General features: G+C 32.9%; 2 protein-coding genes across 2 annotated transcripts; both read left to right on the plus strand.

The window, feature by feature from the left end:
* The first annotated feature begins 483 nt into the window (after window positions 1–483).
* Window positions 484–3,023, plus strand: LOC143921727 (uncharacterized). Its single transcript, XM_077445097.1, has 3 exons — window positions 484–697; window positions 774–1,007; window positions 1,383–3,023. Exons 1-3 carry the CDS (start codon window positions 581–583, stop codon window positions 2,766–2,768), a joined length of 1,737 nt encoding a protein of 578 aa, XP_077301223.1. The 5' UTR covers window positions 484–580; the 3' UTR covers window positions 2,769–3,023.
* A 17,322-nt stretch (window positions 3,024–20,345) lies between these two features.
* On the plus strand, window positions 20,346–21,832 carry LOC143922814 (uncharacterized). Its single transcript, XM_077446145.1, has 3 exons — window positions 20,346–20,462; window positions 20,539–20,776; window positions 21,792–21,832. Exons 1-3 carry the CDS (start codon window positions 20,346–20,348, stop codon window positions 21,830–21,832), a joined length of 396 nt encoding a protein of 131 aa, XP_077302271.1.
* The last annotated feature ends 231 nt before the right edge of the window (window positions 21,833–22,063 follow it).

Below are 22,063 nucleotides of genomic sequence, written 5' to 3' on the forward strand. Positions count from 1 at the left end.
TGTACAATAAAAAAAATCTGTATATCTTTTTTGATTCCTTTTTATTACTTTGTTTTATCATAAATTTTACTGTAAATATGTACAATGTTTGCTATATAATATAGTATAGTATATATAGCAAAAGGTAATACAAAGCTACAAAAGCAATTAATTTTTTCAATGTCCTTAATTTAGTTCACTCGCCATCACTCGGTGGGAAATCCTTTTTAAATCTTCTGTCGGGCGCAATATGGTGTATATAGAGTTTAAGGGCTATTTGCAAAGAAATGTTATAACATTTATCTGTCTATGTTACTACGCCATCTATTGATATCGCGTCGAAAAATTACTAAATAATAAAATTTACTACTATTGGTTTGAACCTCGAAATTAGGTGAATGTGTCATTCGGTATAAAGATATTAGGTGAATTTACCATTAGGTCAATAGATTTTCGGTAAAAGCGTCATTAGTGGAATTGCATTAGGTGAATTGATTTAGGTGTATTGCATTCGACCAATTTACCTGCACCCGTTTGCACGTCATATTGTCTCGGCAATAATCGACAACTTCCCGTTGGACTAGTCTGCTTCCTGGTTGTGATGGAGTGTCGGCTTTGTCTCTGCCAGCAGGGTCCAGCAGGGTCCTTCGTCTCCATCCATGACGACCCTCATCCACCGCGTTTGGCGCAACGCATTTGGACCTGCTGTCAATTGCCGGTTAATAATGACGTTACACCACAGCTATTGTCAATGCGCTGGTCTTCGTAATCGTCAACACCTTTCTCATTTGTAGGTCAGGAAAGGTGACCATCTGCCAAATATGATATGCCTCTCTTGTGTCAACACTCTGGAATTGCTCGACGGCTTTCGAAACGCTTGTTTTCGGATTGACCAAACGTCTAGAGTGCGGTTGAACGAGTCTTTGGCTATCAAGCCGGAGGAAGTTTGGCTGGAAGATTTAAAATGGGAAGATGAAACGGGTGCTCATTTACCGCCAAACATTTCTAGTTCTCCAGACGATGGCGAGGCAAGTAAATGGATTTCGAATGCTTTCGAACGATTCGAAACAAAACATTCCTTTAATCGAAAATACAAATTCACCTGTACAATGGCATTGAAATACGCTCTAATTATTTGTTTCTTTATATACAATTTTAGCTATTAGCTTATTAAATTCTATATTTAACTTATATGTACAGTCCCTCACAGAGGTGTCTCTTAGCTCCTCGCAAGAATGCATCCATGGCTTTAGAAGACCTGATGCACTCAGGGAGGGCGTTATACATGAGCACACCCCTGTGAAAGGCACCCTCGGCTGTCTTTCTTTTTCTTACTCTACATATATACTGATGTATCATCCGCAAAAAGATTAATTATGTATTATGTTTGGATTATTTTATAGATACACAGAAGAAAAATTACTTCAGACAATATGAAACATGATATTAACACCCCGACAGACGAGTTACCGTTACGAAAAGCTTCAAATGAGATATGCTCTACACGTTCCGAATTGGATCATAACATCAATTATCAAGGCGAATCATTTTTTCGTCAGCAAAATCTTGCAGTACGGAAAACATCTCATATTCGAAGAAAGCTGAACAAATGTGACATTTGTTTAGAGTCTTTCACTCAAAGCCGTTCCTTAGTGAGACATATGAGATGCCATACTGGAGAAAAATTTTTCAAATGCGATATTTGTTTAAAATCATTCGCTTCAAAAACTTACCTCCGTAAACACATTAGGATTCACAGGAAGGTTAGCCCACACAAATGTGAGATTTGCTTAAAATCATTTACTACAAAACCTAGCCTCCGTAAACACATGAGTATTCATACGGGGGTAAAGCCACACAAATGTGACATTTGTTTGAAAACATACGCTTTAAAATCTGACATCCGTGTACATATGAGTGTTCATAGTGGGGTACACAAATGTAACATTTGTTTAAAAACATTTACTACAAAATTCGTGGTCCGCAAACACATGAATATTCATACCGGGATAAAACCACACAAATGTGACATATGCTTAAAATCGTTTGCTTTAAAATACAACCTCTATACACACATGAGTATTCATAGTGGGGTTAAGCCATACAAATGTGACATTTGCATAAAAACATTTAATTCAAAATTCGTGATCCGCAAACACATGAATATTCATACCGGGATAAAACCACACAAATGTGACATATGCTTAAAATCGTTTGTTTTTAAATACAACCTCTATACACACATGAGTATTCATAGTGCGGTTAAGCCATACAAATGTGACATTTGCATAAAAACATTTAATTCAAAAATTGGGGTCCGTAAACACATGCATATTCATACTGGGATAAAACCACACAAATGTGACTTTTGTTTAAAATCATTCACTTCACAGTCTTACCTCCGTGTACACATGCTTATTCATGATGGGATAAAACCACACAAATGCGAAATTTGTTTAAAATCATTCACTTTAAAATCTCACGTCAGTAGACACATGAATACTCATACTGGGATAAAACCACACAAATGTAACATCTGTTTAAAATCATTCACTTCAAAATATAACCTCCGTACACACATGAATATTCATAGTGGGGTGAAATCACACAAATGCGACATTTGTTTAAAACCATTCACTTCAAAATGTTACCTCAGTAGACACATGAGTATTCATACGGGGATAAAACCATACAAATGTAATGTTTGTTCAAAATCATTCCTTCTAAAAATTTCACTTTCCACGCATTTGAAAACCCACACTCGAGGAATTCCAATCAAATTAATTTGAGGCTATTAGTCTTTTCTTTTAATTTTTACTGTTTTTTATTTCTTCCCTCTTTATTTTGATTTAAATATTGTCATTTTGGGTAGCATGTTAGACTCTGTTGTTTATGTTTGTTAAAATTAAATGAAATGTGTTTTTTTTTTAATATATTATTGTATGTATAATATATTCTTGTCTGGCCATAGTGTCATATAGGACCAACATATGAATACACTGTGTTAAATGATTGTCAAAATAAAATAAAATAAATGATACGTATGTATGTTTTTAAAACCATTCCCTTCGAAATCTCATCTCGGCACCTTTCAGCATCCACACTATTAACGGAACACCAAATAGATTTTAGAGCGGCACAACCAAACCCTTCATATTTAATTTTTGTTGCCATCAATAATAGCAATATATCCGGCGTGGATTGACTTTTTATATTCTCTATTAATTGTCTAAAAAAGTGTTGATATCCTTCCAAACATTAAGCCTCTGTTAATACATTAAACAATGGCCGGTTTCTAACAAAACAAAACAAAACTGTTTTTTAAAACTTATTATTAGATTCTGTACCTGCCACAGATGGATTGAATAGTTTACTCACTGTTTGGAGGAATAGATATGTCTCATTAAGTCTTGAGTGAGAGTCTAGTTTTAAGACGCTTTTTTGAGCAGCCTTTTGGATACACAGCTCCAACTGTCTTCTTTTGTTTATAGTAGTAGACAAAAGCAATTGCTTGGTTTCCACAGGAAAAACACCGTCTATGGTAAACTGCAATTCATTCACATAATAAATGGGCAAAGGGATAGGAAGACCCTTCAAAATCTATTCCGAATATTAGCATTTATGGCAAAATGCTCAAAACACGTGTCTCTACCGATGAAATATCATCGCAAGCATTTTTTAAATTATATTATGTCTTTCTGCATACAATGTCATATTTAGTAATATCAAGGTTATCATTGATTGATATAAAATAAAATAAAATATAATTTTTTCGCTGTGAAAAAAAAATACATGCGATAAGGTAATCCTTTCAAAAATGTATCTATGCAAAAATTAAGCAATGTTTTCAATTTGAATGAATTTTTGCGAATTCTACTTAATTGCATATGAAGCAGCGATAGAAAGTGACGAATTCATGCGGGCTTGTGGCTGTAAAATCTCAGAAGCCTTTATTATACAGAACAGGAAATGAAACAAAACTTTTTATTATACACGCATAATATATTCATCAATAATATTTACAAAAAAAAACTGTATTTAACTTAATATTTAGTTGTCCCTCCCCTATTTGTTATAACAGCCCGAATTGATCTCTATGCATGACTGTATTGTTTTTTTGATTTTTGAATCATTATTCCATGTATCTATTATTTTTTCTTTAAGTATTAGGGCTGTTATAAAAAATACTTTTTAATACCCCCAACAATTTTCAATTGGATTTAAATCCGGTGAATTACCTGGCCATAACAAAATTCGAATATTTTTTGTGGTCAGGTAGTTGTTAATTGTTTTGGCCGTGTGACATCTTGCATAAAAATGTAATTATGTGCATCCATCCCCTCTGATTCAAAATAAGGCAAAAATCTGTTAACAATTTTTTTTTGTATTGATCCTGCCCCAATGTACGGGTCCAGCCCCTTTTCCGCTAATAACGGACCACACCATACAGATGCATTATATTTTGTTGTATGAATCAGCTTCTAGGTAGGTCGTCTTCTGATGTATTGGACAACATCTGTCATTGTCCTTAGAATTGTTTCGTCAGAGAAGCAAACCTAAAATGAATGAAAAATTAGTACATAGGAGGTTATCAAGTATTTTTTAATTTAATATTAATATTTAAACAATACCTTTTTCCAATCATCAACAGTCCATTGCGTGTTAACAGGGCGAAAACTGACCGTGAACTGACTCTTTGTTTCTTTCATCCCCAGTTTCAAAATTTTCGGTTTTTTTCACCACTACATGTGGGTTGCTATCCAATTTATCTACCAGTGTTAAAATAAATACGTGTTTCCCACATGTTTGTCAAATTTGTCACAAGTTTCCCAAATTACGCTAGTGGTAAGGTACATCCTGTCATGGGTCTGTATAGCATCATCATCATCATATCTACAGACTACAGACAGGACATCATCTACAGACATTCACCATCCACTGCTGGACGAAGACCTCTCCAACACGCTTCCACCCGTCTCTGTTTTGCGCAACTCTCATCCATCTCACTCCACACATTTTCCTAATTTCTTCCACCCATCTTCCTTGCGGTCTTCCTTTTTCCCTTTTGCATTCTCTCGGGTATTATTCAAGCACTTCTTTTGTCCACCTTTCGTCCATCCTCCTAGATACGTGACCCGCCCATTGCCATTTCAATCTCTTCACTCTATCCACCATGTCCACTACCCTTGTCATACTTCTCACCCACGTGTTCCGCTTCTTGTCCTTCGTCGTTATGCCAAGCATACAGCGTTCCATACTTCTTTGAGTGTATTGGATTTGTGTTATCTTGGCGTTCAGTGTCCAAATTTAATATCCATACGTCATCACTGGCAAAACGCACTGATCGAAGATCTTTTTCTTCAGGCAGAGTAGGATTTTTGATTTAAAAACAGCGTTGATTCGTCCAAATGCAATCCATCTTAATTTCATACGTCTCTTTATCTCTTCATCTTTACTACCGGACATGTAAATTATTTGACCTAAATATAAATAATTATTTCCTACTTCTACTGGTTTATCATCCATTGAGATGCTATTAGGCATGCAATAGCTATTGAACAGTAGTTTGGTCTTATCTACGTTAATTTTTTAATCCTACTTTTCTACTTTCTCTGTCCAGCTGTGTTAGTTTGTACAGTAGCTCAGCTGGATCACGAGCTATTAAAACTATAAACGAAGGTGACTCAAGAAGCGACCGTTGATGCTTACTCCGACTGTGTCCTATTTCAAGTGCCTGAAAACGCCCTCAAGCACCGCATTGATTAGCTTAGGAGATATTTTGTCTTCTTGCTTTACTCCTTTTCCTATGCTAAATCTATTTGTACCTGAAAAAAGTTTAACTGAAGCTGTGGTTAAACTTTTTTATATATTGCAGCTAACAGCCTCATATAGGGTTACGGTACTCCATGTGTTTGTAAAGCATTAAGTACTGCATCATGGCTAATTGTATCGAAGGCTTTCTCACAATCGACGAAACCTAGGCACAATGGTCGTTGATATTCGTTGGCGCGCTCGATTAGTTCGCCAACTACTTGGACGTGGTCCATTGTGCTGAAATTTGCCCTAAACCCTGCCTGCTCTGCAAGTTGGTTTCCATCAAGGGTATTCTTCAACCTTTCTGTGATAATATTTGTGAAGAGCTTATAAACCGCTGACAGTAGACTGATGGGTCGGTAGTTCTTGATGTCATTCTTATCATATATACGTACATTTAAGAAATATAATTGCACGTGATCAGTTACAATCTTCCAGCAATATATTGAAGCTGAAAATCGGGTAAACAATATTTGGAGAATACCGAAAAAAAATTGTGATGTTACAGAAGATTTCTCAGCGGCATACATATGTATAGCACAAGATTTAAATTGTGGATGCCACAGTGAAATGTGAAACTAATATTTTGATAGGCATAATAGGGAATATAAAAGGGAATGCGCCTTCACCCAATGAATGGACTTTGCCGAGTACATATGTTTAGCGCTCTGATCTAAAATCTTTTGGAGCTCTAATTTTAAATTTTGAAGCGTCTTCGGCGCATCAAGTGGCGCCCTAACTTGCTCGGCGCTCTCGGGCGCCGTCTAACCCAGCCCCCCTAAAACCGGTACTGATGCTACTCTAGTACTTGCGAGCAGTGGCGGACTATCGAACAGCAAAATTGGCGCATATCTGTGGCCTCTAAATTTAAGGGGCCTCCAAATCGTTCTGAGACAAATTATAATTCGAAAATTCCTATGCATTTTTCCATAAAATATTGGAATTTACGACTACTTAACGATTGTTTGGCCTTTCTAGATAAATTTCACTGCTACAAAAGAATTCGCTAACTAATTACATAAAATGTCGCAAACTAATTACATAAAAATGACGGAATATCGGAACAACTTGAATAACAGTCTTCTGAAAGAACTGAAGAGCAGCTCTCTGAAAGGAACGAAGACCAACCACTGGAAAGGATCGAAAAGCAGCCCTGTAGAAGAACTGATAAGAACCCCTTTGGAAAAAATAATGAGGTTGGCACCAGTTACTTTACCGCGCCAAACACCATACCCCTCTCGAGAAGTATCAGACGCGCTCTCTCGACAGCTCGCCGCCATCCGGGACGGACCTCCCTCCAGCATCTCCAAGATCGCCATCTTGTGTCCACACGAGGCAGTACGGAGTTTGTCTCCTGCCTCCCCCCTCCCGCTGCTGTGACCCGACCGCAGAGCCAGCTTCTGGAGCCAGGGAGCTGTTATCAACGCAGACGACTTGCAGTCAGGAACCTCCCCGACTATATACACATATATAACTATCCCAAGGTTAGTCCACGTTTCCACCTAACTCGACTCTTGGAAGAATAACGACGTATCACGCCCTCTGCATAAAGACGCGCGTAAATCCGTTCATTACATTCATATTTTTTAATAAATAAACCGTGCCATACTGGAGACGTAAAAAAAATTCGGGTGTGACCAACGGTTAGTACACAATCAGTGTTTTCATAGACCCGGTACATTTACCGCCGCGGTGAATTAAGATTAAACTGTGATTTGACATTCGAAATGTCAAAGTGAAATGAACGCAAACGCGATTGCCAACCTTATCGGATGCGAGTGTCATGCAACGACGATTTTGGTCCAACGATTTAACCAGCAGGATAAAACCAGTAGCGTACAAAATATCGAAATAAAAATTAAATTTAAAAATTGAAATTAAATATCAAAATTAAAAATATTATTATTATATTAAAATTAAATTCAAATATCAAAATAAAATTATAATCAATATATTTAAATTAAAATAAAATATTGAAAGTTAAAACAGAACGTGCCCAATTTAAATAAATTTTCGAGATTGACCTAAAATTACATAGATCATCAACAATCCAATACAGGTAATCCTCGACTTTTGTTTGTCGAAGATGTTTTGACTTACGTAGATACGCACTAAGATCGAAAAAAAAATCAAAGAATTATTATTTTTACTTCCCCGTAATGCGCAGTTACTGAGAATATATCATGTGTTAGTATGGGTGACCGAGTGATGGTTTCAATCCGACACGTTGTCGGTTTATCAAACGAAATTTTTTTGTCTTCAATTGTTTCTCTCGTCGAAATAAATCATTTCAGAGGTAAATTTTATCGGATAATGTCTTCAATTGTTTCTCTCGTCGAAATGATATTTTTTTTTATCTTTCACATCCGGTTGTTTTTTTTTGGCTTACAAAGCGTTCGGAAGGATGAAGTCAAGATTATTAGTTTCAATATTGTGAGTGTTGAAGATACACGTGTTGTGTTACGCAAATTTTTAGTACGACATGGAGAAAGTTCTAATTAAAAAAAATAGGGATTGGACAAACGAAGGTATTATATTACGTATAGACTTATAGAATCCGACACATAAAGAATACAAATTAAATATATACTTTACTGTGATGCGCAATTGGTGGTGTTTTAGTACAAGGAAAAAATAAAAAATAAAAAAAATTCGGGTGTGACCAACCCATGACTTTATCTATGTATTTGAGGAATATAAGAAAGTCACAAAACAAAATTCCATATTGAACCGTACAGACACATGTAGGGATACTTGCACAAGACAAGAGATCTACTACCGGTTGTCGGATTTTGTTCAATTTTTTTCCATTACTTAAAATCACTATCAGTATTATACACATTAAATATCAAGAAAATATAAATAATTTAAAAGGTCAAAATAAAATAATGAAATTTTTTTTTTTTAAAAAAATACTACTTCCGGTTTACAAATTCTGACCAAAACATTAGCAGCTCTAAGTTAGTACATAAAGAATACAAATATAAATTTTCAGCTTCATACGTTCAGTGTGGAGTGTGGACAGAATCCAGGCGACAACATTTTTCACCTTTCTAAGAGGAAAAAATCCCACTTCCGGTTTATTAAATTTAGTGATATTTTTTATTTTCATCACATTGATACAATAATTATACTTGAATTTTTTTTGTGAATACACATGTTTAAGGGGTCAAAAAAAATAGTGGAAGAAAAATCGAACAAGAGTAAACTGACACTTCCGGTTGAGGGATGATTACCAAATTTTATATATAACTTTTTATTACGCTTAAACTTCTAGATATTAAATTTCATTTCAGTAAACTAAAAGGTTTCTGAGAAAAACATAAAAAACCTCGATTCTCTAGACTAAAAGTATTACTCCCGGTTCAAATAAAAATATTAAAAAAATATAAAGTTATAAAAACTATTATTTCTATCACATTTAAAAAGATTTTAGTCCGATTCGATTGGGGGATAATTGAATTCAAAAACTTAAAAAAAAGAAGCCACTTACATATGTATAAATGAAGGTACCATTTCCGGTCAATTTAAAAATTTGAAAAAATTTTACGTCGTGTCGATAAGAATTTCAGTAACCGATACTAAGTTTCAGTTCGATAGGATTAACGGTGTTCAAAAAATCCTCAAAATAGACAGACACACACACATTTTTTCTAGATCATGAAAACGTGATCAGTAATGGATTCTGAGTGTGAATTAGTCAAAATCTCGAGTTCGAATTTTCACATGATCACGAAACTTCATCTATTGTTACTACGTACATAGATAAAGTAAAAATAGAGAGTAGAACAGTAAAGTATATACAATAACACAATAAAGTATATACACAATCACAGTAAAGTATATACACAATCACAGTAAAGTATATCATTTCTCTGCTTACGAGCGAAAAACAATTATACGGTATGAGTTGATTTGAGATTGTATTTGTATATTCATGAATTCGCTCTCATTCGATAAAAAAAGAGGTTAGTAAAATCCATCGTCTTGTCGGGAAATAATATTATTAAATACATTTATCGGATAAATTTATCTCAGAGGTAAAATTTATCGGATAATGTGTGATTATTAATTTTATTTCGACGAAAGAAAAAAAAACCCTTTGACAAATCACCGACATTTTTTTTGTTAAATATTTCATCGACGGCAACACAGTAGTTATCGTGATGACTTATAAGAAACAACAACAAGGTTTTTTTCGCTCGTAATTATAATATTTCTCTGGTGGTAATGCGCATCGTCGTAATTCAAAACATTATTGTAATTCAAAACATCAACGATGATCTAATTTTAGCTCAATCTCGCTCGTTAGCTTAATTTTGATATTTAATTTCAATTTTTTTATTTCATTTTTATTTCGATATTTTGTACGCTACTGGTTTTAAAAGTTGGCCCAAAATCGTCGTTGGTTTGGTGCGTACGGACCAAAAGGGTTTTTTTTTCTTTCGTCGAAATAAAATTAATAATCACACATTATCCGATAAATTTTACCTCTGAGATAAATTTATCCGATAAATGTATTTAATAATATTATTTCCCGACAAGACGATGGATTTTACTAACCTCTTTTTTTATCGAATGGGAGCGAATTCATGAATATACAAATACAATCTCAAATCAACTCATACCCTATAATTGTTTTTCGCTCGTAAGCAGAGAAATGATATACTTTACTGTGATTGTGTATATACTTTACTGTGATTGTGTATATACTTTACTGTGTTATTGTATATACTTTACTGTTCTACTCTCTATTTTTACTTTATCTATGTACGTAGTAACAATAGATGAAGTTTCGTGATCATGTGAAAATTCGAACTCGAGATTTTGACTAATTCACACTCAGAATCCATTACTGATCACGTTTTCATGATCTAGAAAAAATGTGTGTGTGTCTGTCTATTTTGAGGATTTTTTGAACACTGCTAATCCTATCGAACTGAAACTTAGTATCGGTTACAGAAATTCTTATCGACACGACGTAAAATTTTTTCAAATTTTTAAATTGACCGGAAATGGTACCTCCATTTATACATATGTAAGTGGCTTCTTTTTTTTAAGTTTTTGAATTCAATTATCTCCCAATCGAATCGGACTGAAATCTTTTTAAATGTGATAGAAATAATAATTTTTATAACCTTATATTTTTTTAATATTTTTATTTGAACCGGAAGTAATACTTTTAGTCTAGAGAATCGAGGTTTTTTTATGTTTTTCTCAGAAACCTTTTAGTTTACTGAACTGAAATTTAATATCTAGAAGTTTAAGCGCAATAAAAAGTTATATATAAAATTTGGTAATCATCCCTCAACCGGAAGTGGCAGTTTACTCTTGTTCGATTTTTCTTCCACTATTTTTTTTGAACCCTTAAACTTGTGTATTCACAAAAAAAATTCAAGTATAATTATTGTATCAATGTGATGAAAATAAAAAATATCACTAAATTTAATAAACCGGAAGTGGGATTTTTTTCTCTTAGAAAGGTGAAAAATGTTGTCGCCTGTTCTGTCCACACTCCTGAACGTATGAAGCTGAAAATTTATATTTGTATTCTTTATGTACTAACTTAGAGCTGCTAATGTTTTGGTCAGAATTTGTAAACCGGAAGTAGTATTTTTTTAAAAAAAAAAAATTTCATTATTTTATTTTGACCTTTTAAATTATTTATATTTTCTTGATATTTAATGTGTATAATACTGATAGTGATTTTAAGTAATGAAAAAAAATTGAACAAAATCCGACAACCGGTAGTAGATCTCTTTTTGTGGAACTGCAAAGACACTGTGTCAAAAAATCTTTAAAAATAAAATAAAATAAATTAAATGATATTTTATTACATACCAATGTGTCTGTTGTATCTAGTGTTGCACGCGGAGTAAATTTGTCGAGTAAAAACTTCATTTTTTCAAAACCAAACCACTTTGATTTATAAATGTCGTCACTTCCAGCGCCTGATTTTGTTGTAGCCTCACATCGTTGTCGCTCCCGTCTAAATGAGGTCATCAGAGACTCCACTTTTTTCTTTATGTCGTTGGCATGGCAATTGAAAATATTTGCTATTTCCTTCAATTCATCATTTCTCTTGGTTTTTAATTTGTATTCTTTATGTGTCGGATTCCAAAGCGACGGCTTTTCACGGTATAAGTCTATAAGTAATATAATATCTTCGTTTGTCCACTCTCTATTTTTTTTAATTAGAACTTTCTCCATGTCGTACTAAAAATTTACGACGCACAACACGTGTATCTTCAACACTCACAATATTGAAACTAATAATCTTGACTTCATCCTTCCGAACGCTTTGTAAGCCAAAAAAAAAAACAACCGGATGTGAAAGATAAAAAATATCATTTCGACGAGAGAAACAATTGAAGACATTATCCGATAAAATTTACCTCTGAAATGATTTAATTAATTGATTTATTACGACGAGAGAAACAATTGAAGACAAAAAAATTTCCTTTGATAAAACCGACAACGTCTCGGGTCGTCTCGGGTTGAAGACATCGAAGACGTCACCCATACTTACACATAATATATGCTCAGTAGCTGCGCATTACGGGGAAGTAAAAATAATAATTCTTTGATTTTTTTTTCGAACTTAGTGCGTATCTACGTAAGTCAAAACATCTTCGACAAACAAAAGTCGAGGATTATCTGTATGTGATTGTTGATGATCTAATTTTAGGTCAATCTCGAAAATTTATTTAAATTGGGCATGTTCTGTTTTAACTTTCAATATTTTATTTTAATTTTAATATATTGATTATAATTTTATTTTGATATTTGAATTTAATTTTAATATAATAATAATATTTTTAATTTTGATATTTAATTTCAATTTTTAAATTAAATTTTTATTTCGATATTTTGTACGCTACTGGTTTAATCCTGCTGGTTAAATCGTTGGACCAAATTCGTCGTTGGTTTGGTCCGTACGCAGCATTTGACAAATCACCGACATTTTTTTTGTTAAATATTTCATCGACGGCAACACAGTAGTTATCGTGATGACTTATAAGAAACAACAACAAGGTTTTTTTCGCTCGTAATTATAATATTACTCTGGTTGTAATGCGCATCGTTGTAATTCAAAACATTGTTGTAATTCAAAACATCAACGATGATCTAATTTTATCTAATTTTAGCATATATCATGTGTTAGTATGGGTGACCGAGTTATTGTTTTCAACCCGAGACGTTGTCGGTTTTATCAAAGGAAATTTTTTTGTCTTCAATTGTTTCTCTCGTCGAAATAAATCAATTAATTAAATCATTTCAGAGGTAAATTTTATCGGATAATGTCTTCAATTGTTTCTCTCGTCGAAATAAATCAAATAATTAAATCCATCTCAGAGGTAAAATTTATCGGATAATGTGTGATTATTAATTTTATTTCGACGAAAGAAAAAAAACCCTTTGACAAATCACCGACATTTTTTTTGTTAAATATTTCATCGACGGCGAAACACATTGGTGTATCGTGACGACTTATAAGAAACAATAACAAGGTTTTTTTCGCTCGTAATTATAATATTTCTCTGGTTGTAATGCATAATATAAGCATTTTCTATCAAAATGTACGAGGCCTTAAATCTAAACTGGATGAATTAGGTTCTAACTCGGCTATTCAATGTGCTGACATCCTGGTACTAACGGAAACCTGGCTTGACGACTCTGTCCATGATTATTTTTAATTTACGTTAATGACATCTCAAAAATAATTAAGTATTCAGACTATCTTTTATTCGCCGATGACCTTAAGCTTTTTAAGACAGTTAAGTCTCATAGTGACGCAGCCCTTCTCCAATTGGACTTAGATGCGCTGTCAAGTTGGTCTGTCGATAATAAATTATTTTTTAGCATTAAAAAATGCTTCGTTCTCAATGTGACAAGATCTTCAAATCGCTTGATTTATCCATATCGCCTAAGTGGTGTTGAATTAAAGTTTGTAGATGAATATTGTGATTTGGGGGTCTTGTTCTCGAATAATTTTCAATTTAAACGACACATAGACAATATTTGTTTGCGTGCAACAAAAATGCTGGGATTCTTACTAAGAGTTAGCAAACCTTTCCAGAGTACGTTGGTGCTTAAAATTCTTTATGAATCTTTAGTACGTAGTATTCTAGAATTTTCTTCTATTATATGGAATCCTACCCATATAACTCATTCATTGAAGATTGAGAGAATCCAAAAACGGTTTCTCAGATATCTTTATTTGAAACAGTATGGTTATTATCCTTGGCTATATCCTAATGCATTCCTATTAGGGGCGTTAGGTTTCAACTCATTGGAGTCTCGTCGGAATATGTTACTGGGAAGACACTTTTTTAAGCTGTTGAATGGGATAATACACAATCGTCAGGTTCTAAAGGAATTTAGGTTTAATGCACCTTGTAAATTCAGGGACTTGAGAAATCGTGATTTGTTTGTTCCTCCTGTGGCTCGCACAAATATGTTGTCAACGGCTCCTATATCTAGAGCGATATATCTGCTTAACAGGATTTCTGGTGAAATTGACCTCTTCAATATAAAATATACTAATCTGGTTGAGTGGTTGTTGAGGAATACCAGTGGTTGATTTTGCCTATTATAAATATTAATGATTGTTATTACTTTATCTATGTTTTTTCTTTTTTTTATGATTTTATGATTTTAATGATGTTGTGTTAATATTGTTATTATTATAAGTTATTATTATAAGTTATTATTACTGTTATCATGTTATTATTATCAGTTCGCCGTCGTTCGTTGTCGATCGATGACGCATTCGCACCGTTATTAGCTCTTCCATAAATAATATTTAATTAAAGTACCTAAACGGTCTTAAAAAAAAAAAAAATAAATAAAAAAATCTGTCAACAAAGTTTGTTCCTGTTGTGCTATTTTTAATTCGTACTTATAAAATATACTCAATATACTCATAATAATTTCAAAAAATATAAATTCAAGTTTCAAGTGGGTAGTCCATACATTCTCGTTCGCAGAGTGAATTTCATAGATTGTCAACCTTTAGTTCAATTCATTTTGGCAATCATGCAGTGTTGTGCATCTTGTGAAACGCAATTTTCTAATGGTGTTCAATGTGCTAATTGTAAGAGGCATTACGATTTTAATTGTGCCAAAATTACTGAAGGCGGCTACAATAAATTGGGAGCTACTAAAAGGGCTACATGGAAGTGTCCACGATGCCGTAATCCACAAAGTCCTCAGTCTTTGACTGAGTCACCTTCGCCGTCATTGGGTACACTACTTAAGGAGATCCTTGATATCAAACGTAACATATCATGCCTGCCGTCGCTTGCAGAGGACATAAAAACGATAAAAACTGATATTAGCGACCTCAAAGCAACATGTGAATTTAACAGTTCAAAGATTATTGAGGCCGAAAGTAGGATAAGTGCAGTAGAGGATAAAGTGAAAGACATCGAGTCACTTAAGAATATTGTTGATGTATTACAAAATAAAATCGCAAGCAATGAACAGAGATTAAGGCTCAACAATGTTGAAATAAAAGGAATCCCTTGTAAAAATAATGAAAACGTCTTTAATATTTTTGACTCGATCTCCAAAACTGTAAATTGTAATATTCCAAAATCAGAAATTAATTATATCACAAGAGTTCCCACCCGCACTTCGGATAAACTACTTGTAGTGAGCTTCATCAATAGATATATTAAAGAAGACTTTGTTGCGACTACCCGTAAACACAAGAATCTCACAGTTAATGATATAGGTGTTGGTGTTGATAATACCAAAATCTACATAAATGATCAATTAACCATTGCCAATAAACAACTTTTGACCAAAACAAAATCCTATGCTAAAGATAAGGGGTTTCAATACGTCTGGGTAAGATATTCAAACATACTTTTAAGAAAAAACTCCACTTCAAAGATTCTACACATAAAGACTTTGGACGACCTAAAAAAGATTATATAAATATTTTTTCAATGAATAAGCAATCAATTCTAATTTTTTATTTATATTTTTCTTACCTTCTCTTTTATGTGATAATTATATTTACCGATCCTGTTATTCTCTTCTCTATATTTTATATCTACATTTCTTACTTTATTTTTTACTGTATTTTCCACCATATTTTTTACTATATTTTCACTTTTATTAATAATAATTATTTGAATATAAATATTATTATCAAAGAATATACACTAACTAATTCCATATTTTATTTTTCTAATACTTATTTCAATTCAATTGCTATCATCAATAATTGTTGTTTGATAATTGATTCTATATCTTCATTTATAATTACATATACTTGTACATGCAATTACATTTTTACTGTAATTTCTTCCATACTTTTTGCTCTATTTATAACTATAGTTTCACTTCTATTATTGATTATTGTCTTAATATTAATATTATTGTTAAAGAATATAAACTGGTTAATTCCATATTTCACTTTGTTAATATATGTTCAGATTCATTTACTACCATCAACGATTATTATTTGAACAATAGTTCTATATCTTTGTTTATAATTATTGATGCATGTTCATTTGTATACATATGTCTATGCTTACCTACGCATGTAGGCTTATACGTCTATCTTTACGCACTCTATCAATTCTGCCCATATATTATGGTTTTTGTTTTCATTATTAATTATTGATTCTTTCTTATATTTCTAAACGCACTTTATTTTCAATTCTATCGTCAATTGTCATCTAAATCATTGTTTATTATTATATTATGAACAAATACTTGCCAAAAAACTATATAATTCGCTTTATTAATTTTATGTTAACTCAATTGGTATCACGAGTGATGGTTTGCTCGGTAATTCCGTATCGCTTCTATGGATGCAAGTATGTATGTGTATATTTATATTCATATACACATAACTGCTGATATTTATGCTTCTAGATATCTACACGTCTATCACTACGTACTCATCAATTGCCAATTCTATTTACGTTTTACAATTTATCTTATTTTTATTACATTGCTATATTTTATTCTGTGTACTTTCCATGTTCCTTATTTCCATGTGCTTTATTTTCCTACTCTATTAATACGTTTCATTTTTATGTTTAGGCCCAGATTTAATTTCTCCAATTTTTATCTCAAAATGTGCTGAAAGCCTAACTTTACCACTAACCATTATCTATAAAAGATCTATTAGTGAGGGCCTTGTACCTTGTATCTGGAAATCAGCATTCATATCTCCTGTACATAAGAAAGGAAAAAAAAACGAAATTTCCAATTACAGGCCTATATCAAAGCTATGTATATTTGCTAAGATATTAGAAAAATTAGTGTACGACCAACTTTTTCCAGCTATCTCGCAATCTCTTAGTATGCAACAACATGGTTTTCAGAAAGGACGCTCAGTTACAACAAATTTACTACTATTTAATGATTTCGTTACTAATGCCATGAACGATCGGTCTCAGGTTGATACTATATATACAGATTATAGTAAGGCATTTGACAGGATTGATCACGATATTCTCCTTGAAAAACTTTTACAGATCGGTATTCATGGTGATCTCTATAGATGGTTCACCTCATACATTACACGTCGATCACAGGCTGTCTCATTAAATGGATTTATATTGAAATGGATGAATATTCCTTCTGGTGTTCCACAAGGCTCCCTCTTGGGACCTCTATTATTCAATATTTTCATCTTCGATATTGAAAAATGTTTTCAGAATTCAAATGTACTATTATTTGCTGATGATATGAAGATTTTCAAGAGAATAGACAACCGAAATGATACTTTAGCCCTACAAGATGATTTGTTCAGGCTAGAGGCTTATTGCAGCATAAATAAGTTGGAAATTAATGTAGCAAAATGCTCCTGCATAACCTTCACCAGAAAACTATGTCCAGTTGACTTTCCTCATTCAATCAACGGACATAGACTCACAAGGGTATCGGAAATTAGGGATTTGGGAGTCTTTTTAAACTCTGATCTATCCTTTAGTAAACATATTGACAATGTTGTAGCTCGAGCGTCGAAGGCCCTCGGGTTCGTCATCCGGTCCTCCAAATGCTTTACTTCTATAAAATCATACAAAATACTATATTGTGCATACGTAAGAAGTATTGTTGAGTTTGCATCCCAAGTTTGGAACCCAGAGTACTCTGGTGCAAGAGACAGATTGGAGCGCATTCAGAAGAGATTCTTGAGGTACGTCAGTAGCCGTTTTGGATTAACCTATACTTCCTATGAAGATGCTTGTAGGTGTCAGCATATACTTCCTCTTGTCAAAAGAAGGGAGATAGCTGACATCTCAACAATTTTGAACATCCTTAACGGCTCGATCGACTGTCCTCAATTATTGAGCAGACTATCATTGCGTGTACCAAATAGAATGACTAGATGTAATGAGCTCCTTTACATACCTAATACTTTTTCTAATTATGGAAGAAGCTCATTCATCTGGCGTGCAAGCTCCACCGTCAACACACTAATCTTAACAATTTCTATGTTTGACTTATTTAATATTAATGCTATACAAGCTAGAGTAATTATTGCAAATTTGTTTTTCGATGATTAATTTTAATGAAAATTTACGATTGTGATTATGAATTTTTATTTTGATGTATTTATTTTGTCTTTTTGTTTTTTGTTATATATTATATTTTTTTTATTATTTCATAATTTTTATCATATTATTATTCTTATTATTTTGATATTTTTATTATACTGTTATTTCTATTTTTTTTCTTTTTTTGTTTTCTTTAACTATCTTACTCTATTATCATTTTTGTTTCTTATTTTAAATGTTTGAGCTTTTCTTTTTTTTACCTATATGTGAAAATTATTAATGGTTTACTTAACATAATTATATTTTTTTTACTATCAATCTATGTAACTTAATAAACTGTAAATTTTCCAAATAAATAAATAAATAAATAAATAAATTATTACTGAATCACCGGCCACAGCGACGCGTTGGAGATCTCTGTAATGTCACTGTGGCAATATGTTAAATAAATAAATAAAAAATAAAAAAAACATCGTCGTAATTCAAAACATTGTTGTAATTCAAAACATCAACGATGATCTAATTTTAGCTCAATCTCGCTCGTTAGCTTAATTTTGATATTTAATTTCAATTTTTTTATTTCATTTTTATTTCGATATTTTGTACGCTACTGGTTTTAAAAGTTGGCCCAAAATCTTCGTTGGTTAAATATTTCCGAAGGGAGAAACACAGTAGTGTATCGTGACGACTTACAAGAAACAATAACAAGGTTTTTTTCGCTCGTAATTATAATATTTCTCTGGTTGTAATGCGTTTTGTCGTAATTCAAAACATTGTTGTAATTCAAAACATCAACGATGATCTAATTTTAGCTCAATCTCGCTCGTTAGCTTAATTTTGATATTTAATTTCAATTTTTTTATTTAATTTTTATTTCGATATTTTGTACGCTACTGGTTTTAAAAGTTGGCCCAAAATCGTCGTTGGTTTGGTGCGTACGGACCATTTGAAACTGAAACACCGAATATTTCGTCAGGTGCAGATGTGACACAAACGCTGCTCATGGTGCTTACGGACTAAACCAACGACGATTTTGGGCCAACTTTTTAACCAGCAGTAGCGTACAAAATATCGAAATAAAAATTAAATTTTAAAATCTAATTTAAATATCAAAATCAAGCTAAAGAGCGAGACTGAGCTAAAATTAGATCATCGTTGATGTTTTGAATTACAACAATGTTTTGAATTACGACGATATTGCATTTAAAACCAGAGAAATATTATAATTTCTCTGATTACGAGCGAAAAAAATATTGTTAAAGTCGTCACGAGATGTTACTGTATTTCCACGTGGATGATCGATAAAAAAAAAACAATTCATAAAAAAACGCGGTGTCAAATGTCGGTGATTTGTCAAAGGGTTTTTTTTCTTTCGTCGAAATAAAATTAATAATCACACATTATCCGATAAATTTTACCTCTGAAATGATTTAATTACTTGATTTATTTCGAAGAGAGAAACAACTGAAGAATAAAAAAATCCGTTTGATGTGACCGACAACACCCCGGGTTAGCAAAAATCGTTGGATCACCCATACTAATACATGATATATTCTCAGTAACTGCGCATTACGGGGAAGTAAAAATAATAATTCTTTGATTTTTTTTCGATCTTAGTGCGTATCTTCGTAAGTCAAAACATCTTCGACAAACAAAAGTCGAGGATTACCTGTATGTGATTGTTGATGATCTAATTTTAGGTCAATCTCGAAAATTTATTTAAATTGTGCATGTTCTGTTTTAACTTTCAATATTTAATTTTAATTTTAATATAATGATTATAATTTTATTTTGATACTTGAATTTAATTTTAATATAATAATAATAGTTTTAATTTTGATATTTAATTTCAATTTTTAAATTTAATTTTTATTTCGATATTTTGTACGCTACTGGTTTTAAAAGTTGGCCTGTGTGCCGTTCGTTGGCTTGGTGCGTACGCACCATCAGACTGGTGTTTGCACGTCCCATTGTCTCGGCAATAATCGACAACTTCCCGTTGGACTAGTCTGCTTCCTGGTTGTGATGGAGTGCCGGCTTTGTCTCTGCCAGCAGGGTCCAGCAGGGTCCTTCGTCTCCATCCATGACGACCCTCATCCACCGCGTTTGGCGCAACGCATTTGGACCTGCTGTCAATTGCCGGTTAATAATGATGTTACACCACAGCTATTGTCAATGCGCTGGTCTTCGTAATCGTCAACACCTTTCTCATTTGTAGGTCAGGAAAGGTGACCATCTGCCAAATATGATATGCCTCTCTTGTGTCAACACTCTGGAATTGCTCGACGGCTTTCGAAACGCTTGTTTTCGGATTGACCAAACGTCTAGAGTGCGGTTGAACGAGTCCTTGGCTATCAAGCCGGAGGAAGTTTGGCTGGAAGATTTAAAATGGGAAGATGAAACGGGTGCTCATTTACCGCCAAACATTTCTAGTTCTCCAGACGATGGCGAGGCAAGTAAATGGAATTCGAATGCTTTCGAACGATTCGAAACAAAATCGAAATCCTTTAATCGAAAATACAAATTCACCTGTACAATGGCATTGAAATACGCTCTAATTATTTATTTCTTTATATAAAATTTTAGCTATTAGCTTATTAAATTCTATATTTAACTTATATGTACAGTCCCTCACAGAGGTGTCTCTTAGCTCCTCGCAAGAATGCATCCATGGCTTTAGAAGACCTGATGCACTCAGGGAGGGCGTTATACATGAGCACACACCTGTGAAAGGCACCCCCGGCTGTCTTTCTTTTTCTTACTCTACCTACAACTAAATTATTCTTATTTCTAGTGTAATGATTATGAATATCTCTATTTCTTATTCTATAATCTTTAAGATAATCGGGTAATAACTCATGATCTAACTTATAAGCAAACGATAATGTGCTTAGCTTTAAACTATTACCAATACTCAACCATCCCAACTCATCTAACATACTTTAAATACTTTTTAATCTACCAACATTCAAAATACCTCTCATAGCTTTATTTTGTAATTTTTTTTATTTTCCCTATATCTTGGCCACTAAACAAGTTAAGCACAGTGGCACAGCAAAGACAATTGTATTATAGACTAAAACTTTACTTTTTCTACTTAAAACATTTCTTAACCTATGTACATAAAACACCAACTTTTCTAGCCATTTTTTTATAATATATTCAGCGTGTACCTTAAAATTCAGTTTTGAATCTATGTAAATACCTAAATATTTAATGTTATCGACAATCTCTATTACTTTGTCATCCATTTTCACTTCACCTACGCCAGTTTGATTATTTATCCATATCATTGTTGTTTTATATTAATATTAATTTTTAATTTATTTACACACAACCATTTATTTATATTGTTCAATTCCACATTCAAAATATCACACATCTCTTTTGCATTCTTACCTAATATACATATATACTGATGTATCATCCGCAAAAAGATTAATTATGTATTATGTTTGGATTATTTTATAGATACACAGAAGAAAAATTACTTCAGACAATATGAAACATGATATTAACACCCCGACAGACGAGTTACCGTTACGAAAAGCTTCAAATGAGATATGCTCTACACGTTCCGAATTGGATCATAACATCAATTATCAAGGCGAATCATTTTTTCGTCAGCAAAATCTTGCAGTACAGAAAACATCTCATATTCGAAGAAAGCTGAACGAATGTGACATTTGTTTAGAGTCTTTCACTCAAAGCCGTTCCTTAGTGAGACATATGAGATGCCATAC

The sequence above is a fragment of the Arctopsyche grandis genome, chromosome 2, assembly GCF_051622035.1.
Source record: "Arctopsyche grandis isolate Sample6627 chromosome 2, ASM5162203v2, whole genome shotgun sequence".
Lineage (NCBI taxonomy): Eukaryota > Metazoa > Arthropoda > Insecta > Trichoptera > Hydropsychidae > Arctopsyche > Arctopsyche grandis.